Source organism: Epinephelus fuscoguttatus, linkage group LG15 (assembly GCF_011397635.1).
Source record: "Epinephelus fuscoguttatus linkage group LG15, E.fuscoguttatus.final_Chr_v1".
Lineage (NCBI taxonomy): Eukaryota > Metazoa > Chordata > Actinopteri > Perciformes > Serranidae > Epinephelus > Epinephelus fuscoguttatus.
The window spans coordinates 8,415,571-8,440,857 of record NC_064766.1 but is presented as its reverse complement, the minus strand read 5'-3'; the positions used below and the strand labels follow the sequence as shown (position 1 = coordinate 8,440,857).

General features: G+C 41.3%; 2 protein-coding genes across 3 annotated transcripts; both read right to left on the bottom strand.

The window, feature by feature from the left end:
* Nucleotides 1–408: 408 nt before the first annotated feature.
* LOC125901849 (E3 ubiquitin-protein ligase MARCHF6-like) lies at nt 409–22,050 on the bottom strand. Of its 2 annotated transcripts, none has more exons than XM_049597802.1 (26): nt 21,809–22,050; nt 20,644–20,743; nt 20,432–20,505; nt 20,140–20,283; nt 19,380–19,452; nt 18,941–19,121; nt 16,339–16,576; nt 15,941–16,002; nt 15,552–15,584; nt 13,919–13,970; nt 13,703–13,761; nt 13,501–13,581; nt 13,095–13,163; nt 12,862–12,936; nt 12,612–12,746; nt 12,388–12,507; nt 10,640–10,740; nt 10,323–10,460; nt 9,961–10,156; nt 9,783–9,852; nt 9,511–9,692; nt 9,269–9,403; nt 8,836–8,925; nt 7,636–7,768; nt 6,349–6,484; nt 409–3,876 (listed from the first exon to the last, which is right to left on the bottom strand). In XM_049597802.1, the coding sequence occupies exons 1-26, from the start codon at nt 21,825–21,827 to the stop codon at nt 3,792–3,794; spliced, it is 2,781 nt and encodes a 926-aa protein (XP_049453759.1). In that variant the 5' UTR covers nt 21,828–22,050; the 3' UTR covers nt 409–3,791. The 2 variants fall into 2 exon arrangements, with proteins under 2 accessions (XP_049453759.1, XP_049453760.1); XM_049597803.1 differs by having other exon boundaries at nt 20,644–20,740.
* A 67-nt stretch (nt 22,051–22,117) lies between these two features.
* Nucleotides 22,118–25,060, bottom strand: atpsckmt (fATP synthase c subunit lysine N-methyltransferase). The gene is made up of 4 exons (XM_049597805.1): nt 24,486–25,060; nt 23,494–23,631; nt 23,298–23,348; nt 22,118–22,927 (listed from the first exon to the last, which is right to left on the bottom strand). Exons 1-4 carry the CDS (start codon nt 24,768–24,770, stop codon nt 22,706–22,708), a joined length of 696 nt encoding a protein of 231 aa, XP_049453762.1. The 5' UTR covers nt 24,771–25,060; the 3' UTR covers nt 22,118–22,705.
* Between the last annotated feature and the right edge of the window lie 227 nt (nt 25,061–25,287).

The following is a 25,287-nucleotide window of genomic DNA, read 5'->3' as shown; positions in this document are numbered from 1 at the left end:
TTATATAAAATGTACCGTTTATATCATTCATATCATATTATTAGTGTGTTTTCTCGCCAGATTTGTTCATGGCTCGCAGAAAACAGAGCAGAAGCCGAAAATATTGCTGTAGATTGCAAGTTTGTCACAGAGACTGGCACTACGGTGTGTCCAGTATTAACAGCCCAGTTGTGGTATTGATCTTTTCATCTAACACCAGGTTCACACTGGAGCGCCCGCACTAACAAATCAGCCAGAGGGCAATGAATGTTAGCATCGGTTAAACATATTTTTGATTGTAAGATAAGAACCAACATTTAATAAAATGTACCGCATATCATTACATCATATTATTAGTGCAGCCTTTGTTGCTATGCATTATGTTCATGGCTCACAGAAATATTTTTCAGAGTTTAGGGACACAAATATTGTATATTGTTCTGAGTTTACAGTAAAGATTGAGCTTGCACGGTGCTCTTCAGTTAGCTGTCAACTCTCACCAGCAGCACCAGCCACCTCAGATTTCTTCTTCTCCTATCCGCTCTTGTTGCTTTTAAAGCACTTATATAGTGGCTGCTGTGAATACTGTGATTTTAATATCGTATTTGTGAATGCACTGTGTGTAGGGCGCTCTCTCACACCAGATAAACCCTCTAAGACATGTAGGATCCTGAAACATGACTCCCTGTACTGAGCTGAGCTGACCCTGATTCTTCCAATCACTGTGTCAATGTCAACCTTCAGTCAAATCAGAGCACCAGCTGTGAAGAGGTAAAGTAGAGAGTTGATTTTAAAGGATCTCTTTGAGCGAGCTGCAACTCATCAGTGTGAGCACCTGGAATGCTCCTGCCAAGGAGACATGCACCAGTATGACAAACAGAGCCCTGTTTTAAAGGGAGACTGTAACCTGTGCACAGTGGCCACTGTGGACACAAGTGGTAATTACAGGTTAATGGCACATTAGATTTCCCCCCTTTCCCCAAATTCTCTTCAGTTAGTTGCTTTAAAGACATCGCCAGTAGTTGACCTGACTGGGAGCAACAAACTGGTCCAGTATTACACAGACAGGTAGATCAATGTGAGAGTGACTCTACTAACTCAGCTGGAGTACTGAAAGGTAAAAAGACTCACAGCAGATCAGAGTGCCACAAGAAGGGAATTCAATAATATAAATGAGCTGAGACACAGGAGGCGAAGCATCTGGTGGACAAGAGGAGGAACACAGACGGTAGTACGTCAGCTCCTGCTGTTGTCCTCACAGAATCTAACAGAACCAGATCTGATTGCTGATCAGACATAAAACTACAGACTCTCTAACAAAACCACGCTGGATGGCAAAATTACTGGATCTGCAACACGAGTCTTTTTAAGGCTGTAAGTGATGCAAAGAAACACCACTGAATCTAAACTGCTGAAGACAATTTGTGTCAAGTTTCTGTGGACAGATATCTTACATTTTAAATGTATGCAAGGTCAGCGCCCATGCAATGTGATGGCGTTTTGTTTTGTTAAGAAAATTGGTTTTCTTGCTATCTTTTTATTTTGGGCTTGCTTCAAAGGGGCACTCCATTAACTTTACAAATAAAACTAGCTGTCATGTTCTTCAGGCTGGTAAATATCTGAGTAGTGTGTTTTAGAGGAGGTGTGCAAGCGTTAAGAAATCATTACTTTTATGAAATATAACTAACCTTGAGGGAAAAGGAGCAGGACTGGGTTGCACCAGACAAATCATTTAATAGGTTTGTATGTAAAGTCCTTTATAAGTTGTTAGTACGAACTAGTTAGTTTCAACCCTGTTAATTCACTAAATTAAGTTGCACCATTAAAACGTAAGGAATGTCTTAGCTAGTAAAGACTTCAGTAGTGTGAAAACCGTGGACTGTATAAAAATGATGGACGCAGCCACCATGATGTCATCCATTGGTTTGTGGGCTTGCATTTTGAAGCCACGAGTTTGGCATTTTGGCCGTGACCATCTTGGATTGTTTCGAGCCAGAACTGAAAATATTTGGACGAGAGGGCGGAGCTGCGGTGAAGCGAGACGTGGCTCTTACTGAAAGCCCTGCAGTCACTCAAGGTGGCCACGCCCTTAATTATGCCTAACTTTAATCCTTAATATAAACAGGTGAGTTATATAAAAATGCACACCCTGTAGTTGTCATGACGAGGGAAATTAGCTACAGAGACCAAATCTGATTTCCACCAGGCTGTAAACACATTTATTTCTGCTGTAACGTTGGACATTTTAACATGGGGAGGTCTACAGTGACTGACAAGTGGCCGTTAGATAAACTGCAGTTTTTGGCACTTTTGCGTTGGCTTCATTTGTCAGCCCTGGAGGTTGCTTGGTTGAAAACCAATTGCTAGGGAACAACTGAGGCTCCACCCAATTATAAACAATCAACTATGTAAACAGGAGGTCACTGTAACCAAAGTGGAAAAGCTGTTAGATCTATATTAAACTGCCAGTTGTTTGTAACTATAGGTATGACTTGGTTTTAACTTTATTGCTAATATTTAATAAATTGAGAAACCTAAATGATAATTTCGGTGGCAGCCTGCTCAGCCAATCAATTTCCTACATTTTATCTAGTTTGTACTCTGTAACTGTAACCATGCCCTAACTGAGATGAGTTCATTCTGGTTTTCAGTAAAGGTCTATTAGGTCTGTCAGTATAGATCACTCTTCCTCACTGTAAATCAGTGTTTTGTTGTTCTTACAGTTATGTTTAGCGCTTGTCTCCTGACCGTTAACAGAGTGCAGACAGCTACAAGTCTCAAGAGCTGATTAGAAGCATGACCTTTTTTTTTTAAATTCTACCAGAACAAATATTTCTGTAAGATCAGTGTCACTCTAAGGATGTAACATGGGTGCATTCTGAGGCTGTTTTTCCAGTTTTAATATTTATAGTTGTAACCTCACTTAATGACCTCTCCTCTCCTGAAGGTGGTTTGCTCAGGAACTTACTACACAACCCAGTTTTTAAAATTCACAGAACAGATTGTCAAAAAATATTATTTTCCTCTTTTTGTCTGTCTCTTTCTACATTTTAACTTTAAAGGACTCCTCAGAGGACTATCTAACAGCTCACCCCAGAAATGTAACACTAAAAATCAATGAAAATACATCTAATAAAAAACATCTGTAAAGAAAAAAAAATACAGAATACAATCACATTGCTACATCATGTATGTCCCTCCTTCTCACTGACAACCTCGATTTGATGAAGGGTGTCATTTGAGACAAATCAACAACTGGAACAGAACCGCGGAGGCGTTCCCGTGATAATCAAAGTATCGCCTCTCCAGCTCTGAAATGTCAACAACATCCCATTAAGAGACACTCAGTGTGAGCTAGATAATATTTCACAACAAACATTCAAAGGGAAGCACAATCTGAGGTAAAAGCTATGCTCACCTGATTTGACTTCAACTCAAACCTTTTTTAAAATAATATAATTACAACTTAAAATGTCAGCTGCATTCAAGACAATAATGGACACATCAGACAGTCAAAGACTTTGTGGTTCTGCTGAGTTTCAATTATGCTGACTGCTTTTGCAGGTTGATTAACAACCTTGTTGAGAAATTCAACTTTTCCATGAAGAAGTTCTGGGACTGTTTTGTCCTCACTCTTCAATGTCTCTGTCTCCCCAACCTGTGACAGCGGTAGATGTTGTTGAATAAGAAGCTGCAGTCAAAAGTTAAGAGGTTGGCATTTGACAGCGCGGCGGAAACAAAAAAAGGTTTCACCACAGGAGCTGATGATAGCAGAGTGAGTCAGCCCCACTGATCCCACAGCACTGTCAGGTCTATGAGGAGGTGCTGTATGTGGAGGTGGACGTGTTCCTGCCTGTCTTACGTTCGTAGTTCACCAGTCGCTGTCCAACCAGGTATCTGGAGGAGAAACGTGAAGAACAGCGTTGATTACAAAAGAGTTTTAACATAAATTCACTCTACTTTAATACACTTTATTTTGACATTTCACTCATCACTCCTCAGTTGGGTTCTTTTGGCCAAGATCATGTGTAATTGTCCGGCAGATGAAAATATCAATGACCAAAATGTCCAGTGAGAAATATTCCAAATAAATACATTCATTATCAGCATGTTAAATACCCTAATATTTTGTGACTTATAAGATATGATGCTAAGACAACTTAAATGTAAACTTATAAAGAGTAGATTTTAACATTTTTATTATGGACAGATCTATTTGTCCACCAAAGCCATACAGAGTGCATCCCTGCATTTTCCAGATCATACACAACATCAGTGGCAATTACGGTCTTCCTGGGCCACACTGCCTGCGTGAGCAGTGCATGTGCATTGCAGAACTTCTTTTTTTTGGCTCCCATGTTAAAAGGATTAGAGCAGCCACACTGCCCACATGAGCAGCACTGCTCAGGCTTCTGCTCAGCTGCAGAACATCTAGAGAGCCAGTGTCTCACCAATTCTTTTGCGTGATGCATGCGGTTTCAGCAAAAATAGACAATGAAAATGGTCTTTTGATAATCACATTGACATTAAACCACCTTCCACAACAGTTTCTATAGCCCCTTTTCCACCACAGGAACTTTTATCAATTACCCAGAATTTTGAAAAACCTCTGTGTGTTTCCACCAAAATTACTTGGGTAAAAAAAACTTTCCCTCACCCCCAAATTTACCCTGGAAAAAGTACCTAGTAGGGGGGTAGGACTTTTCACATTACCCGGAATTCTTGAGGGGCAGGGCTGTTTGCCGAAGAACAGTGATTAGTGGACTCACACTTGCAGCGTTCCGCACTTCCTGGCATGGGCAGCCACTGAAAACTTTATTTCCTTTCTACAAGCTTCACTTCGTTTGTGTTTTGATTAAAGATGGGCACCGAAACCCGGAACTAAATTAGCCCCGGAGCTATATTATTAAAGACCCTAGTATTGATAAGCACTAACGGTATCGGATCTTTTGTGCCGGCTATGAACTCCTCCACACACACATCCACACATACACCGACACGACACGTTAACCAGTGAACAGCTGAGCGGCCGTGGTGGAAAAAAAGTGAAGATAACTTCAAAATGACTCGAGTTGACCACAGCTAGACTTATTACTGTAAGTGACATTAAACATGCATGAACATGTAAACATGTAGACAGTGATATTCAATATGCTCCGTCCACAGTCTCTCATCCACCGACACTAACGTTCTGTCTTACACAAGGACAGCACGCTAGTTCAGCTGATAGCGATAGCGAATTGTTACTAATAAGCTCAAGTGACAGCTGTCTGTATGTAGACTAACTTAATTTGACACTTACCTTAAAATACTTTTAAACTTAGCTGCTGGCTGAGACAAACAGCCCCAACTCTTTACCAGCAGGTAACCAGCCAAGCTGGCGGTGCCAAATACAGGGCACACGCCAAATTATCTACGTCATCACGCTAATTTGAATAAATTATCCGGAACTTTGAAGTGTGGTGGAAACGCAAATCACACAGATTACCAGGAATTCTTTTACCCAGGTAAATAAATTCCTGGTAATAAAAGTTCCTGGAAATGTTGGTGGAAAAGGGGCTTATGTCTTTATCTGTCACACACATGAGAAAAATATTAATATTTCTAAACCTTTCCTGTATTCATGTAGGCACTTCAGTGATGACACTGTGGGTTGGAATGGCATTATCAGCAGTGACCACTGTATAACCAAAGTGCAGAGCGCAGCTATGAGCTAGCCAGTAGGATACATACATAGTGACTACCATAAACCAACATGCACCCGCAGCCAGACCATCTATACACAACAACAAACAGAGAAACTCAGAGCTACTAGGAAAGTCTGCAAGCAGTTTGGGAGGTTTAAGACTAGATCTGTGAACAAATTTACAGATATTCTGGGCTGAACACTGGTTCCAATCAAAGTCCCAGATCAGTGTTGTCCTTCGACTGTTGGGAGGGGCAGATCAGGGATAAATCAGCCCAGAACTCCTGTAGTCTGAGCCTTGTTTATGAGGTGCTTCAATCTTTATTCTCGTCATTGCATTAAATTTAATGTTGCCCATGTGTAACTCAAAATCCTAAAAAACAGTGTGCCCTATTAATCTTTTAGATGCATAGCATAAAGCTGGGCAAGAATCTGTCTTCCTTCTTTATCATCATGAAGCCTGCCCTCTACAGCTGGGTGATAGAAGGTATATAAACACTGACTGTGATATGAAAACAATTATCTGAACATTTTTTTCCATATCACACAGCCCTACTGACCACTGACTGAAATGTCTCTGGATCAGTAAAACAGCACAATCGGAATAAAACACTAAGCTTCTTTGCCTCCATGTGTTAGTTCACATTTTTTTGGTGGAGGGGGTGGCGGAGGGGTCTACTGACTTGTCGTTTTTGATGTGTTCGTAGAGGCGTTTGAACTGTCGTATCTGGAAGGACAAGATGGCCAACAGTATGACCACCATCAGCAGGAAGGGATAGATCCTTCTCTCCACCAGCGTCTGCATCTCTGGCTGCACACCTATAAAGGCAGGGAAGGAGGGATGGAGGAGGTGGGGAAAAAAGAAAGAAAGAGAAGACAGAGTAAACAGTGGAACAGAATCTCCTTTTAACAAGTGTGCATGTCTGTGATGTCTTATCTCTGGGAACTGATGGACTTAAAGTCGAGACAAAAACAATCAATTGCACTTTGGCTTGCACAATGGCTAAACTCCTGATTACCACCAGAGCTGGGAATTCTTGATTGACTAGTTGTTTAAATGCAAGTGTTGTCTGAGTCAACATCAAAAGCCCTTGTCTAAACTAAAATTGGTGCCTTGGGTAGGCTTTGAATAAAAAGCACTTCCTAAATGAGCCCCATGTCCAAATTAGTAAGGATTTGCCTGTGCTGTGGCCTGATGACATCTGAGCAGTCTGCTACCTTTGGGCCTGAATTTTATCTGCTGCAATTTCTAATTTAGTCAGTACCCAAAACAATACAAGGACCAAATTAAGTTAAGTTTCATTTTAGCTTTGCTTCCTTACACCACAACCTGTTGTGTTGTCAGCTTTATTAATATTGTTAAAAAATTAAGCAAAATTCCCATTTCTAATCCACACTGATTTTGCAGTAACTCATTATCATAATTATTATTCACATAATTCCCCTTGAATTATTCCACTTATTTTAAAAGTATATGGAAGTTAAATGAGATACATGTACTGAAGCTTTTATTTTATTTTTTCCAGAAATCACTGCTTGTTGCCATTAAGCAACCACTTCACTGAGTAATAAGAACTTATAATAGCTTTCAATGAAAGGCAGTGCCAACTGGAAAGCAACTGTGTATTATTTACACAGTTAATCGAATTCAATTCTAAGCTGTTAGGCTACCTAATGTTTCAAGATTAATGTGAATGACCAGTGAACATGAAAATTTCTAAAGCAGGGAGAATAAAAACTGAGAGGTCTTCTTCTTCATGAGGCCATCTTTGACCCCGATCACAGAGAGCTGGTGATGAAAGAGAAAACTGGAGCAGCGAGGAAGACAATGGAAAAAGCAGGAGAGATGGAGGAAGCTAAAGCCCGTTCTGTCTTACTCCATTACCTTAAAACGTAAGCTTGTCAGGGTACATGACGGTACCAAAAAATTAATGCACAAACCAGACACATGGGCATGAACAGAAACTCACCCAGCAGTGGTGTAATGCCTTTAGAGATAGTGTAGGGCACACTGAGAGAAAGCAGCAGGACGCAGATAACTGGGGCGGCCAGCCCTCGCACGATGAAATGGAGGTCAATGTTTCGGATACCGTTAGCATACACCTACAGGAGAGAGAAAGAGGGAGGATACTTAAAGGTTTGTTTCACTTTATTTAAATGTCAATTCAATTTTTATCCTTGATCCCAATCCTATTTTTTTTTAATATTTACTATCTTCCAATACCAAGTCCCTCCTGATACTGTTTTCCTGAATAATACCACTGCATAGTATACAATTCATGTACGTTTAAGTTATTTAAATAAATCCAATTTATATGCTTGCCAACTAAATAGCTCTGCAGTGCATTAGGAAAAAAATACCTGGAATCTAAGCTGGATTAAAAAAGGATAAAAGGACAAACTCTAAAAACCTCTTTGGCCTTGTCACCATCTCAAAGTAGAGTATTCTCCAGTGTTTGTTGCATCGCTGCACCCTTTGCTGTTACCTAAACAAACTATATTTCGCTGAGTGTTAATATTTGTCGTCTGTACATCTTTATGCTCACAGGGCCTGTGCCGTGGATGATGAACTGGGAAAACGCAAGAGACTCTTTCACACTGAGATGAAACAAATTCACATAATTTAGGTGAATAACGTATATAAACAGTCTCATATTGCATTTTGCCGTTGTTTGTGGTGTGTGGTGTTTTGCTGCGGACAGGGTTCAGCCCCTTTTCTTAAACACACACAGGGAGAGTTGAGGGGTTGATGACAACTGCACTCTGTGTTGATGTGCATTAAAGCTTTGCAAGACAAAGCACCTGCATGACAGCTGACATTAAACAAAAGATGAAAGTGAACCCTACATAGCTCAATATAAGCGATCCTGAAGAGAAGAGAAAATGCCCTCATCGGTCCCAGTTCCGATCTTTGAGATTAGATTGGGACATCCCTAATTCTTTTTGTCTTTCACAGTGAATTACCCTTACTAAATTTGAACAAGTTTTTCTTGTCTAATTTTCTATGGACAGATTTGTTGACAATATGTTCCACTTGGATCATAACGAAATGTTTCCACACATTTTGACATCTTTACAGTGTATTTAAATGCAATATTTACTTGGTATTTAAATATCAGTGATCCCATTTTGTTCTGGATTAAATAAGGCTAGAGGGATGTAAGACTGACCTGTTCGATGACGGTTTTGAGCCACCACTGAGGGCCCATCAGTGTGATGGCAGCAATGATTTTAGCATGGAGCACGCCCAGGGCCCAGTCCTGCCACACAGACAAACAACATAATAACAACCAAGACACAATCAGGGTTGTCTCAAACGTTTAACATCTGCTCAGTATCAAGGTCAAGTCTCAAGCTGTTTTTGTGTCCTTGAGCAGGACACTGAATGCCAGCTGGTATTCATACTTTTTTGTCCAATAAAAAGTACTTTCAGTATTAAGGTTTGATACCCTGCCCTTTTGACAACATGTGTACACACTAAAACAGTCTAATAATTTCTGATCAGTGTAAACAACAATCCATGTTTTCTCAGAGGTAAACAATCACTTGGTGTGTATGATTTCACCACTCATTCTCACACATATAAAAACTCTATAGTCCTACCTGCCAGGGGTAGAAGAGAGGTGTCTGGTCCAGTGGGACTCTGAGTGGAGCAACAATGACCAGCTCAAACAGCAGACCCAGCAGCAGAGGAATTGCCCCGGCTAACAGCGCAGCCACCACAAAGGTCTTTAGAATCTGTTTTTGACAAGACATTACATCAAACTACAACAATTACCCACTTAACACATGGCAAGCTTCAATTTTGCCACTGGCTTTAAAGACTTCAGAGACATCCACATTACCATGAGCGTCCACTCGTGGACTTTGAGCATGATGATGGTCCGCCCCTGTGGCATCCAAGACAGCATCACGGTGGCGGCTCGAATGGACAGCCAGCAGACATACAGACCGCTGGCCGCTGTGTACAGCTCGTGAACCATGGCACTGCCCATCCAGAAAGACATCAGCCAGCGACCAGCACACACTGGGAGAGGGGATGAGGAAGACAGGTAAGAATGAAGGTGTAAAGAATGACTGAGAGTAGGGGAGGAAGGGTGGTAGAGTCCGAACTTACCTGGCAGAGTAAGGCAGATCAGGCTAGCCAGTAACAGCGTCACGCACATAAAGACAACCAGCAGAACGATCTTAACCAAAAAGAAGAAAAAAAATCAACTGTACAGGAAACGTTAACTGCAGCACAGGCTTCAACAGTGACAGGATGTCTGAATATATGACTAAATGTTGGGACAAACCTTGAGGGGGAAGTTGATGGGTCGGTGATATGCCTGGAAACCCACAGGACCGCCCTGCTGCAGAATGGCCTGATGGGCAGCGTGAAGCCCCTCCCCCAGGCCAGGAATCCTGTTGTTGTTATGGCGACCAGGTGGGTTGTTGTTTGGTTGATTGTCATCATCTTCGTGGTCCCCCAGCAGGTAAGAGTGAAGGTCACTGTGGTGAGTAAGTATTTTGTCTGATTACTTGGACTGAGAAGTGACATGACAAAGCACAAAAAGGGCAAACTATAATTTGAGCTTATTCTAGCTACATCATATCAACACAGTAGTCCTTCTTTTGTGTGTGTGTGTGTGTGTGTGTGTGTGTGTCTTAGGCCTACAGCATGTATCCAGCTGTGAACGTCCAGGCGTGGACAAGCCGTTTGAGCCACTGGCGAGTGTGACCCTGCTCCAGCAATGCCGGCAGAACAACCTGAAGCAACAGCAGCTCCAGAGACAGCTCGCTGACCGGGGCGTCACTGCGGAGACAAGACATAAAACAAACTCAATTTACATTCCATTTATAATATACTGTCAATGTAATGAGAAATGGCAGCTCATTTTCTCTAGCAGCTTCCTATTTTGGTTATGACTGAAGAAAGAACGCACAATGTCAATTTAAAGTTTGACATACTGAAAGTAGTGTTGTCGTGTGTACCTGTACAGCATGACATTGTAGGGCAGGAAGGTTGGAAAGAGCAGTTTAATGATTCTGATAGGGAGCCAGAGCATCAGCAGAACTATGGAGCCAAACACCACCTGGAAACACACACACACAAAACAACACCGACACCTCCAGGAGGCTAGACAGTGATCTCTGGCGTCCCAGAGACACTCCCCTAATGCCAGGTCTCACTGCTCCCCACACTAACCGAACAACCTCCTTTACCTTACCTATACTACCACAGAGGAGGTAGACCCAGGGAAGGAAGCCTTGTTAGGCTATCACACTCCCCCGCCGGGTTAGGCTGTACAGTCTACCTCCCAAGACGAGCCCTCACAACAATGACACCTCCAGGAGGCTAGACAGTGATCTCAGCCCAAACAGAACAGCACTGCCACCTTCAACCAAACCCAGGCTCCGTTTATGCGAGCTCCAGGCAGAAGCAATGCTGATACTACCTTTACTAGCACATTCACCATACTCTATTTCACACGCTACATAGCATAACTACAATGTAAGCTAAAGTTAAAGGAGATAAATGAACTCACAGGATCAGCAAACACACTCACTTTGCAGCATGGTCTCAAACAAAATGGATTCAGATAGGCCACTCCCACACTTAAATAACCTTCCTCTTCCTGGATTTCCTCCTTACATACACATGGCTTTCTCAGCCCAAACAGCACTGCCATCTTCAACCAAACCCAGGCTCCATACATGCGAGCTCCAGGCAGAAGCAATGCTGATACTAGCTTTCCTGTCACATTCACCATACTCTATTTCACACACTACATAGCATAACTACAATATAAGCTAAAGTTAAAGGAGCTAACTGGACTTACAGGATCAGCACACTCACCTTGCCGCATGGCCTCAAACAAAATGGATTCCAATAGGCCACTCCCACTTAAATACTTCCTCTTCCTGGATTTCTCCTGACAGGAAGTGGATCTCTCCACCTGATCTCAAGGAGTTATGTGCCCTGCTTAGTAGTTTACCTTGCTGGCCCCCAGCTGACATTATTTCTTCTGTAATAGATAAACTGGCTACATTTAATTGCTTCATCTGACATTTCCCTCACTGTCTTCCTCAAACTCTGTCCCACTCCGAGTTCCCAGGAGTGAGACAGTTGATCTTGCTATGAATCCCCTACACCCCACTTCCACTGGACAAATCCTAGTCTTCCATCCTCGCTGCTCAGCTTCTGCTCCTAAGTCTGCATATCTAAGCTTTTTTCTTTCATATGCTTCTTCCACTGAGTCTTCCCAAGGAACTGTCAGCTCGATGAAATAAACTATCTGTTGACTCACTGACCACAACACTAAGTCAGGCCTCTGCCTGGTACAGACTATTTCCTGAGGAACAACAAGCTTTCCCCCTAAATCTACTTGCATTTCCCAATCACAAGCACCTTCTAGGCGGCCACACCTTTGCCTCCTCACTAACTTATCCCTTCTGTATTTCTCTCCCTCACGGACAAACTGAATTACTAAACTCCTATCCTTAACACCTTCTGAATTCACCTGTCTTCGTTTCCCTTCAATGCCTTGAAATTAAACTATGTTTTATGGAAATTCTTTTCTCTGAAATGGAAATTCTTTTCTCTGAAATACTACACGATGTACTTGACTTGACAACAGCATATTTCTAGGTATTTAGCATTAGTGTAAACAGACATCTGGGTGTTTTTATGCCACTGAAGACTACGTGTGGGAGAGAACAGAGAAAAACACTTGACTGACCACAGAGAGTATAAACCTCCGCAGGTGTCTGTAAATGGGCAGGTGGATCATCTCCTGGACTGGGTTGAAGTCTGGATCGTTCAGGTTCCTCAGGAACCACAGTACGCCTGGCCGGAGCACCTGCAACCACAAAACGTGTAAAAGCTTACAGTTTTAAAAGCTTTTGATGACTTGAATTTTTACATAAACTGCAATACATGACAGTGACCGGCTGCTCCACTTGCCTCTCTGAGCAGAAGGATGAAGGAGGCAAAGTAGAAGACGTAGACCATGCCAACCAGCCAGTGGAGGAACATGGTGGTACCGGGGGCTGAATCAAAACTCTGTTCCCTGTCTTTCAGAGTAGCATCAAACATCTCCTGCAATGAACAGAGGACGTGTTTTATCATGTGTGTTTAACACCAATGACAAAAACAAAATGTGTTCATCATCATGATTGCATTTAATTGAGTTTATTCTGAACGATTGTCATACCAGAGAGCAAATGTCGAGCCACCAACCACAAATCAGCGGAAACAAGCCTATCTCCATGACAACAAGCAGGGACACCTGCGATATGTAAATACAAATGCAATTTAGTTCCTATTTTCATCATTTGTTCCTGTAATCATAATTTACCTAATTACAGTTTCACTTGAAAGCTTTCCTAGTTTGATAAAAACAAAACAGACTTTTGAAAACATTCCAATCTTGCATCTCTAATTTACCTTCACAACAATGTAGCAGACACCCAAGAGGCGTCTGGACCGCTGGAACTTAACAAATGAAGCCAATGCCTGAAGGAGGAACAGTTAAGGACAAACACCAAAATGTGAAATAAATAACATCCAGTCAGTATTTTAAGCATCAAAATGTAGTTTCACTCATGACCACATTTCAATCAAACTTTTCGCTGAGATATGAAATGTATAGGTGAGGAACTACATGTGGTGGCCTTGATGTAGGATGTATATGTTACAATTTTTTAGAATAAATATGCCCCCCCCCCCCCAACGTGCACATTAATCACCTGATACAACTAATGTTGTACACAGCCATGACAAGCAACTAGGAGTATGAGACATACTGAAGGTCATTTCAAACCCAAAACAGATTGTTGTGTACAAAGGATACATGGCAGACTATGAGAGCTCCAGCCAAAAGGATGTACCCAAGTATGGTGGTGACAAGGCCATCAAAGTGTGAAGCTTTGATCTGTAACCAGATATAATGTCACCATCATAAAACAAATTCCATCACTGCATGACAAACCCAGACACTAGTAAGGAATTTAAACTGCACAAATGCCCCTCCTCATGCATTGCTGTGCACTTACATAGTCTTCAAAGCCCAGTCCAACTACTGAGAAATGTCCGATGTGATACGGGCAAAAAGCTGGATGGAAACACAAAGGCTAGGTTAGAATTCAGAGTTTAGTAGAGTGACTAAAATAAGGGAATATCCCCCTGTAACAACAGTCCAAAGACTTGACTGATTCTCAGAGAACAATGTATGTGCTGTACACCATCGCTCCATTGCAAGTTTAACTCACCAAAGACCAGGATGAAGAGTGTGTTGAGAGACACCACCCAGAACACATGCTCCTAGAGAATACACAAACACACAACAAGGGCCTCTGTCAATGTTAAACAATTTCTATCTGTAAAACAATGAAGAAAGTTACACACCTTATATCAACATATAATTCCACTGAGGTTGTTAGAGGAATACTTCACCCTCAAAATGATCACTGTATATCATTTACTCCCCCCTGTTGAGCTGAATTTAAGAAGGAAACATGTTTTTCTTGCATGTCTTCACAGTGAGGAAAGACTAAAAAAATGAGCACTGTTGATGAACTGAAGTAGTAGGGGTCCAAGTTTAACGACAGAAAAACAACTGTTTGCAAGTTTTACTTGCTCCCGTAATTTCATTGTAAAAAAAACAACAACAACAAAAAAAACACCTAAAAACATCACAACATGCATTGCATTATCTTTTGAAAAGCGGTCCTAAAATCTACATTTAAGGCTGCAACAATCCCCCCCAAAAAAACATCCTGCCAAACCTTGAGGAACTAATAAATGAGAGACTTGGATCTTACTGCAATATACTTGAGTGAGAGTTTGGAAACGGATGTTTGATATAGTTTTGTTATTGTTAAGCGCAGACCCCAATGATTGAAACTTAATACGAATATTGTCCAACTTTGGATTATTCATTCACCATGAAGGCAGAGGTGTAGTGTTAGTTGATGAGGTGGTTGTACAACTCCTAGGTAGAAGGGTAGGTTACCGAGGAGAGAAGGAATATACACTCCTATATATTTCAATTACTTTTTGGCTGATGGGTGGGTATACTATAAACAGCCAGAAAAAGAGATGGGTATACCCCGGATACCTGTGTGTACCCTCTGCTACACCACTGCATTGGGGCATGCGAGAAAAAAGTTTTCTTCCTAAATTTAATTTAACACAGACTGAGAAATTGACATACAAAAGATCAATTGTTAAGTGCTACTTTTAAGGGAAATTCCAGTATATGGTGTCTCAACCTAGGATAGTCCCAGTAAATGTGGCAACTCTCTGAGTCGGACAGACTCACACCCTGGAAAAGCCATTATGGCTAACTGCATAGGGACCTATATCCGTAGCAAACGCATACTCATCCACTTACGGTGGTTTGTGTACATGAGTGAGGCTTACTTTCACTGCAGTTATACTGTCTTCTCAGGATCCAGCTAAGGATCATTTCACTGCCATACTAGTATAATCTAGATGTGTCCATAGATGAGGCTGAACCCATTTGTATCACTATGTTACCACAAATTCATTTTGTATCACCTGAAAATCAACTGGAAGAAAAGACAGATGCCGGCCAGACAACACAGTCAACTCTCCAAACTATAACACAAAGCTATTACAAGTAAAACCCTAAAAATGATTCATGGGGAAAAAAAACACGTTAATTTGGGAAGGTGTAGGAGGCATCCCCCCAATACATGTTGTTTTGCATTAACCCTTTCTGCCCTGAGTCTCTACAAGGGGAGTTGTGAGCGCAAAGTTAGCATCCATGGAATCACAGTGGCCACATTTATAGGATATATGCTGGGTTAAATATACCAGAATCTCCCTTTACGGCACACTGAATACTGTGTGTAAGAGTAGGAGAGGGTGTGCACTTACCAAGAAAACTAAGGAGCCATCCAGGCCTAGCATCTGGAACATAAACAAAAACCAATGTCATAATAATGCATATACAGTAAATGAAAAATACTGCTAGTTTTACTAACTGCTGTTACTATTAAAACATCCACAACCTCTACTAATACAACAAAGGTGGCATTTATTGACAGGCCGGCTACAAACAGCATCCCTGGAAGTGCCAAGAATCCAAATGCTGCTTGAACACACTATACCAAGACGGATATTTCCTGTCACAGAACCTTTTATCCCAAATACATCTGCCAACTGACTGCTACCCTGTGTACATTTTGCTTTGCTATCATTGTGTTATAACTACATCACACCACTTCATGGAGTAGGAGACAGACAGACAAAACATAGATTCCCACCCTTTCCCAGGTCAGCTCCTCTGCTGCACGGTCCCACTCCAGGGCGTTCCAGTTCAAATCTTCTGCAAAACACAATCAGAAAACAACTGATGTCAGCAACACCTACAGTGTGCAGTGACTGTGGCTGCATGACCATGTAGGCTGCCTTTCCTCACCATGATTTAGGCCTATTTATTTCTTTATAGAGGAATGAAAACATCCGTTCACAAGAGCTAAATTCATTTTTATATCAAACTTGTTTAAGAAAACTGGCCATATAACCACATACCATAAAAAATTAATAATTTTATTTACCACAAAGCATCAATTTCCACTGCACTGTAGAGCTGTGTGCATTTAACAATGATATGTATAAAGGTTAAAAACCTTTAAAGTGCATCACATATGCTCACACTGACCTTGTCCTCCATTATTCGCATCAGCAGCATCCTCTTCCCTGCCCTCTTCATCGTCATCCTCCTCCTCTTCATCTTCCTCCCCATCGTCGTCTTCCTCCTCATCGTCAAGTTCAGCCTCATCTCCATGGTTTCCGGCTTCATGTGGGTTGACAGGTGCCTGCCCGTCTGGGACAGCGTCTGCAGGGTGCTGGGCTTCTGCAGCAGCCTGGGCGTTGACGCCAATGTTACCACCTGGAACCTGTGGAATCATAAAATATCTAAGTTCCCACCTACAGTACAGTCTGCACACAGTTAAATGAGATAATATGGCTTGCATGTTAATAAACCACACCCACAGGATTTGGCCATTACAAAGGACAGTTTGACAGTACTTGGAGCTGAATTCCTTAAATTTAAAAAATAAGCGGAAAACAGCTCTAGCAACTGTTCTGTCACTTTTAACTACAATATTTCAGTCTTAAACTGTATTATTCATTACTAACAATGACAGAAGAGGATTGAAATAATCTGGCAAGCACTGTTTGCACTCATTTGGTGGACAAATGTCACGGTTAGCTTGGCAAGCACATTCTCTGTTAGAAAAGATCACTGTCCTGAATGTTCCTCTGAGACCAAGAGTTGGCCAGACTCAGCAGGCAGAAAACAAATGTGACCCACACAGAAAACTGGCAAAGTGTGGGAGAAAGTTAAACTTGCAGTAATTATTTTTGACTAAATATAAAAAGTGTATTTAAATCTAACTTTATGTAAATAAAATGCCTAATCTTAAATAAACCATATCAAGCTAAGAATGAATGCCTTAGGTATTCACAAACTCCACTGGCTTATAATTTACAGATACAAACCTGTCATTGTTAGTGGTGTGATATACAAGGAAGCCAATACACCTAATATCTGCCCAGAGGGGTGGAATGGGAAGCAAGTTCAATAAAGCCAGGCTCTCTTTGCCTGAGCTTGCGCGACAAACCCTGAAGCCCTAGTCAGAGATATCGGGTACCACGAAGGTGATTATCAATTTTCTCTGATAACCCAGGCTTTCTTCTTCAGACTCTGTGCACGTTTCCATAAATGGGTCACACATGATCATACACCAGGTCATACACCTTTGTAGAATATTACAGTAAAAAAGCAATACTGTTGTTTCAATTAAGGTGAGAGAGCCATGCTGGCAGAGAACTTCAAATGAATGCTAATAAATTCACAAGTTCATATATTTATTTATCAGTTTATTTCTAATGTGACAGCTGCACGCTCTACTACCGCTTTAAAACTTTTAACTTGATGCAGCAGGTTTAAGTATTTACTCAAGAACTGCATTTACGCATAAGGACACTGTCTCATCATAAAGGACACATGCAAATCATTTTTTGAGCAAATCAAAGTAAAATGAATTTTACTGATTGAATATTATCTGTGATAAATACCAATAGACTAACACATTTTCTAATCTGTGTTCTATTAGCTGTAACTTCAGCAAATGAGGACCGAACACAAAAACATATTTCAAAGTGGTACCATTATGGTATGGGCTAAAGGAATTATACCACATTTCATATGCAAGTAAACATCATCCTGATTAATAATACAGTAAACCATTAATGTATAATGCTACCTGCAATTTTATAGTAGGCTTCTTTCAGAGCCAGTGTGGGCAAATGGACCAGGGAACACTAGAAATGCATTCAGTACTTCAGTGAGAGCAAGACCAACCTTTTTAATAAAATAAAACAATATTCTTGCTCAGATTTTTCTGCATCACTGATAAACTGTGGGGTCCCATGATAAATAAAACACGACACATACAGTAAGGGCTAACGTAATTCAGGGATGTGCAAACTAAATTGAAAAGGGACCAGATTAGATAATGTGAAAATACCCAGTGGCAAGCTGCTTCTTGCATCACATGGGTTATAAAAATCACATACAAATGGCACAAATGCAAATGTTTCATCTTTCAGGGAGTAAGTATTCAATTTTGCAGTGCTCCTAAAAGCAGCAGCCCTCACTCTTGAATGTTTATGGTCTGTTTATGAAAACCGATCGTTCTACCTGTGTAGTTCCTACCTGGTGTATGTCAACAAACTGTATGACAGTCCTGCCATCATAAAGTGATCAGAAATAATGCAAAGTGATCTTGCTTGATTAACCAATATCGTGTTAATTATTTGGCCTCTGTGCCAAACTCTGGACACGCCTGGTGTAATTGCACAGCTTGGTTTGGTGACATTACTGATATAATGTTATGTCTCAACATGCTGGATAAGTGCATTTATAACATATTCCCTCAGGTGAGAGTCTGTGTCACTTCGACTGACTTTGACTTTGACAACTGATTATAGAGTGAAGCTATTTCAAAATGAGTTTGTTAGTGAAATGCGTTTTTAGCCAATTTCAAGCCAAACACGCATCACAAACTGGTCCCAACCAGGTCATCCATGCAGCGTAAGTTGCTAGGGTGATCTAGCCAGGTTATAAAATAAACACCTTTCCAACACGGAAAACTCTGGCTTTAGGCTCAACAAACCCCGCTATCATGGCACACCCATCAGCTCTGTGTGCAGGTAGATAAAAGATGTTGGTTGACACCATAAACTGATCTCACCTCATTAGCTGGTGCAGGACCATTAGGCTGGTTAGGAACTAGAGGGGGTTGATTCTGCTCCAACCACTGCGGGGCGCCACCATGGACAATCTGCTCTCTAAGCCACACCAGGCTGATGAAGGCGCACAGTGTGCAAGTGACCACAAAACAGCCTTGGAGGCAGTCTGCAAGGAGATTTTGTCTGCGTGGAAGAGTTGAAACATTATGGTTTTATCAGATATGGCACGACAATTTCGCATATTACTACGAGAGCTGGAGAATGGGAGAGAAAAGATGATGTGATGGATGGAAAGAGCTATTATGAAGAATAACTGAACTTTGGTCACCAACCAGACTCCAGGGTATAAAATATGGAGAACTTACAGATGTACAATACATAGGAGCATGACAGTGTGAGAGACATGGGGCAAAAACAGACCAGAGAGTCATTCATACTTACGTTGAAAGCATATCTAATGGCAGAGTAAGGAGAGAGCTCACAGAGCCGGTAAATAAACACTTGTAGATGCGACCTGCATGACAGCAGACAAAAATATAAACACACACAAAGAAAAAAAAAAAAAAAACAATCTGAGAATGATTTTCTAAAGCGACAGCTGGCGTGAAACTAAAACCAAAAAGTATACTGCAAATTCCTAAATCCTCTTTGAGCTGTATTGCATTACTTTACTTTAGCTGCATTCCATTCCCTAAATAAAAGCAGTCATTTGTGGCTTGAAACAGTTGAGTTCACTTGTTACTGCAGCGTGGGTTAAATGGTTATATATGATTTTGTTCGTTATATCCAGTTTAAGTTCTTCTAAAATTTAAACTGCTTAAAGCTGGAGTGTGGGACTTTTACATATAAATGAACATCCATTACATTCAAGCCCCTGCCAAATGAGGTCACATAATGCTGATTAAGTCTACTGCCGCCAAGGGAAGCTCTCTGTGTTTTGTTGATACCAGAGTTGTGGTGTCTGTGAGTGACTTTCCCTCCCTGGCGCACTTTTAAGTGATGTGTTTTATGTCAATCAGCCAGAGCTAAAGCAGGCAGGAAGTGGTGAGAGATCATAGCGACAGAGCAGCAAGACAAGTTCCTGGATGTTACCCTATGCTTTGTTGAATGTTAGGAGAGGTATACAATATGCTGAAACAATATATGACTGCTGATAAAATCTCCTTTCATTTTGTTTCAACAATGAAATGGTGTAACTTACATGCTGTGAGAGGCACCACGCCTAGCCAAGCAAAGGCCACCAGTGTGTAGTGGAACCAGTATCTGATGGCTGTTCCAATACTGGTGACAAGCCCTGCAAAGATGTCCTGGACAGGCAAGCGGGATGGCATGTCTGGAGAGTAGACTGGAGAAAAGAAACAAGAGGGATGTAACAAGGAGAGAATCAGGATAGTGGAAAGGAGGAAAAAAGGCAGACAAAATGAGGCACTTTGAGAAGCTAGCAACAAATAAATGCATTTTTAGTGTACTGATCCAATTTACTGACAACTTACTTGGTGTAAATGCAAACCTGTGTTTGCATAATTCACAGTATTCTTTTCTGCTGTGTTTCAACCACTGCAGCAAGCTGTGGAAACAAAAGGACACACTGTGAGTTTATTCTTTTAAGGGTATGGTAACTTTACATCACTATTTTCCATTAATTCTGCAAGTGAAAATAACCAAATACATTTTAATTTCTAACAACCTGAGTCATTGAACATACCATTCCTGGTGGATAAACTTGATGCTGCCCGTGCAGACACAGGGGTGGTAGAGCGGCTTGTCCTGGGTGCCCTCAGACCGACATACCCGACAGATGTCTGCTGTACAAAAAGGCACACAGTAACATAACTTGGCCTACCATGAGATCCCACTCCTGGAATATTTCATTTTATTAATATGGCATGATGCATTTCCATCCATGCCATCAAAAGATCAGTAACCGACCTTGATCCAAACTCATGACACACCTTTCATATAGTGCTGAATGTTGAAAAATTAAAGAAAAACATATGTACTTTCAGTACTTTCAGAATTTAAAAAACATTTGGGATAGCATGAGTATGTGTCTACAGTGAATAGAAAAGGACATGTCATATATATACAAACTGTAATCCTTGGATTACCTGTGTCACTGGATGACCAAAATAAAATAGCTATAATTAGCCCGGGATGCAAGAGCATACTGTCAGCTGGGACACCTAGAGTTAATGATATATGTAAACAATTGGCTAAATTCAAAATATGAACGAGTAACGTTAAGCTTTATTACTTTCTCAAGCAAATGACCATTGTATATACCGTAGCTTTAATAACGCTTGGAAAAAAACTGCTGTCCAACGTTACACTAGTCCAAGAATATGACAAATTAACAAATGAATGATATTTCTTTTTAAGCATAACGTCCATTTGCAGGACCGCCGGTCTGTCGACGTAATGTTAGCCAAGTTAGTTGTCATACTGCACGTAATATTATGATAACGGTTGCGTAAAACTTATTAAACGTCAACAGTTAGCGTGAAACTAATTAGATAATTAGCTAAGTTAGACTTTAATGTAAAATGCTCATCTTCAACCACCACATCCCACTTGTAGTAGATTTGGTGTTTATGGAAGCAGGCAACAGAAACCCTACGCTGACTTTAATTACAACAGCTGATAGCTAACGGGCATGAGCTAATGCTAGTTAGCTCACTAGCTAATGCTAATTGGCTAGCGGTTCCTTTTAATTCTGGTAAACCTTTGACAAAAGCCTAACAACATGAAGAATAGGTCATTACTGCGGACAGTGGCTATGAGTAAGTCGGAATGTGACCCAGACATAGTTAGTATCTGTTTGTACCAGTTAACGCTAACAAATGGGGATATCAAGTTTTAACATTAGCTACCTTCCTCAGCGGTGTCCATCTTGACTGGCTACTAAGGCAGCCCTGCTCCACAACAGTCAGGCAGGCTAGTCAGTCAGTTTACAAATAAAGACCGCTGGCTATCTACATGCAAACATTTCAATTTAGTGTTAAACTCAAGCAGCGATCATCTTTGACGTGATCGTGCGTTTCGAAAACACTAAAGCCTTTTCACTTCATAGTGCATCAGCTAGCGGTCAGGACGTGCTCCAAGTAACAACGTGTGGTTGTGTTTCACCACTAGATGGCAGCAAAGCGCAATCAACCAGTTGGACAATTACACGATGAGTTTATTTATAAATACACAAGTCTAAAAATAGCACACAGTGCAGTAGTTTTCTGCAGATAGTATACAAAACAACGTGGTGGACAGTCTTCTGTGAGACAGGCTTGCCACATTTGCAAGTCATTTATCAAATGCTTTGCCTGTTTGTAAAGGATAAACAATTCAACATGTACTGCAACTTTCTAGGAATAATTTATGCAACAATTCATGGAAGGTGCACTTCTTCCTACTTTCTAAAGTCATTACCATTTAAGCTCTCTTTAACCCCTGGTCTGGTTTTGAGCATCACAAATGTATCAAACATGAAATGCCTATTTGATAATTGTCATGCTTTAAGCATGAGTGTGCAGGAATGCAGACATGGAGGCTGATAATCCTATGACTTTAACATAAGTGTAGCCACTCATCAAGTCAGTGCCAATCAGGTTATTTTCCCTACTAGCACATGAAAAAAATGAACATCAGTCTTTTCCAGCCATTTCAGGTCCACTTCAGAGTAGAAATTTTATGGATTAAAAAAAACATAAATAAAGGACTGTCCCAGGGTTGCAAAGCATGATGACAACTTAAAAGCAACATCTGAGAGTTGGCATTTATGTGTGTGACTCTGGTGTGTCTTCATGCTCTGGTGTCGTCCTCTTTGTCATTCCATGTTGTATGTGTGTTTTAAATGTCTTGGCATCGTACACCCACACAGTGTCTATGCCCTCCCCGGCGATATGTTCAGGGACCCAAGTGGGAAAGGGAAAGCGGCAGGCCACCACCTTGGCTGTACTCGGTAACTCGTTTGCCAGCTTCAGCTCCAGCTGTTCCATCTGCAGATACAGACAGCAACAATCAATTTAACAATGGGAATAGTGGAATTCTGAAACTTACTTGGAAAAATTAAATAGCAATGCTGTGATACAACAGGGCTGAATGGCAGATTATGTTAGATTATATTTAATAGCTGTCTACAGTGAGCTGGATGGTGCAATTTCTCACCAAGAATGGATTATTTCACACATCCACTGTATGATTTGACGCTCAGTTACTTAAGGAGCTACCCAACCAGAGTGCCAGCCCACTGACTATATGCTTTACTGTTTCAATGACTGACATTAGCAAACACAGCATAGATGAACTCGGAAAATGCAATAATTACAATGTTGATAAAATTACTGATGGACAAACAAGAGAACTCACCATTTGAGGGACTCCAAAAATGACGACATTTGAATATTGTGCAAAACTGACCTGCAAAAGAATCAGAAATATTGGGAATGACATAGTGAAAAGACACCCTCTATGTTTTATGTTTCCATTCCCTCACAAAGTGATGCCTTATATCTTAATACGAAAAATATATTAACTGCTACTGTAAAATCAATGCATCACTGACCTTCCACAAGTCGGAGATGTGGAAGGAGGTGGAGCGGTGGACTCCCTCTCTCAAGGCCTTATAGCGAGAATACCACACCAGCCAGGGGTTCAGCTCAAAGCCTGATGCCTGAAAGCCATGCTTGGCTGCAGCTATCACCTGCAAGAGGAAGGAGAACAGAGTGAAATCCAATGTATCAGCAACAATGTAGCAACTGTAGCAGCAATTGGTGAGATGAAAAAGATGTCGTCACATTCTAAACACAGGTTCATTAGTTCAAGGTTCAACTAAAGTGACATTAACCAGCAGTCTATTGTATAATGTAAAGACATGCTTCTGCAACCTTAACTCTAGTAACAGCAAGTATTATAGCTTCATTGTTTCCAAAGGAGATCAGAGGTTCAGACTGAAACACTGGAGCAGGAGCTGATAGGAATTCAGGGTCTTGCTCGAGGATACTGCTTAGATTGCAGATTTGAAACAAGGCCCCTCTGTTGACATCGAGAGCATAGATTTCAACATGAGGGGGACGCATATGAAACAAGGTTTCGGGGTCCTCCATCAAAAAAGTTTACATGTCAAACACTAAATTTTCTGCATTTTAGAGAGAGTCTATGCACCAATCAATGCATTTTCTGCATCAATTAAGGATTTAAATGCCATTAATTTTATCAGACATCCTCTGCTACTTTCAGGAAGTTGGGTCCCCTGCGTCCCACCTAAAATCTACCCCTTTGGTTGAAATCATTTGAGAACTTAATCAATCTTTACTCCAAAAGGATGTAAACCTCAGATTACCATTTTAGAAATGCATACTGTTGAGTAGAATAGTGTGTGATACATTGCAGATGCAGTGGATATGTGACACTCCACAGGCAAACTGAGACTAGTCGGTACAATGAGCATGTCACCAACATTATAGTTTAGTTCTGTGGCAGTGGCTCTGCCCATCTTGTTGTTAGGGTTAATTATTTTCATGCCTCTATACCTACAGAGTACGACACAGGACTTACTATCCTTCCATCTCCACTCCCAATGTCAACCAGGGTCCCTGATCTGGCTCGCAGCACCCTGAGGACATTCTCCACCTGAGCTGTGGTCGCTGGGACAAACGGGAGACAGACTTTTCTCAGGGCAGGAGCGACAAACGGTGCAGCCACTGCGTACAGGGCGACCAGCGACCCTCCCAGCACCCCCGTGACGACGAGACCGAGTCGACTTCGGCTCTTTTTCTCCGTTACATCGCTCTTTAACTCTCCTGCCGGTGCTGAGTCGAGATAAAGCTCCTCCTGTGACATGATACCAGCTTATCGGACGCGTTACAATGGGTAACTTTAGCTAACTTCAGCTGAACTTGAAGTGCATGAATGACAGCTGAGACTATGCTATAACGTTAGGTTAGCTTAACAAGCTAGCTACCTGAAGTAAATGTCATGAATTAAACCAGATGTTATTTAAACCGCACCTGCTCATTGTGCTGAGTCAAAGGCGCAAAACAAACGAATAGAAACCAAAAAAAATTCTAAGAAAGTAAAGGTCCTGTTACTCCACCATTCATGCATTGACATGACCTGTGCAGCGCTGTGACAAGCCCGGAGTGACGACAAAGATAAGCGAACGAAGGTTCCGCCCTGCCTTGGTTTCCGGTTTAGGGACCGTTCGTTACATATAAGGGGGAAGAGGTGGTGCAAAAGAGGGAGGCCTGTGAAATAACTGTCTAAGCACTGGTGAGGGGCGCGTGTGTTTTTTGTTTTTGGCTAAGGGGGGGTGGGGACTTACAAATCTAAATGGTTGTATTTTGTATGTATTTTACTG

Bases quoted from the DNA above. Each gene is read 5' to 3' on its own strand.
- atpsckmt (XM_049597805.1), bottom strand. From the start codon at position 24,770: ATGTCACAGGAGGAGCTTTATCTCGACTCAGCACCGGCAGGAGAGTTA. The intron at 23,632-24,485 runs GTAAGTCCTGTG...TTCCTCTTGCAG, and splicing joins GGAGTGGAGATGGAAGGATA to GTGATAGCTGCAGCCAAGCA. The intron at 23,349-23,493 runs GTCAGTGATGCA...ATTCTTTTGCAG, and splicing joins ACATCTCCGACTTGTGGAAG to GTCAGTTTTGCACAATATTC.
- LOC125901849 (XM_049597802.1), bottom strand. The intron at 19,122-19,379 runs GTAAGTATGAAT...TCTTCCACGCAG, and splicing joins CCATTAGATATGCTTTCAAC to ACAAAATCTCCTTGCAGACT. The intron at 12,747-12,861 runs GTATGACAATCG...TGTTCATTGCAG, and splicing joins GGCTCGACATTTGCTCTCTG to GAGATGTTTGATGCTACTCT.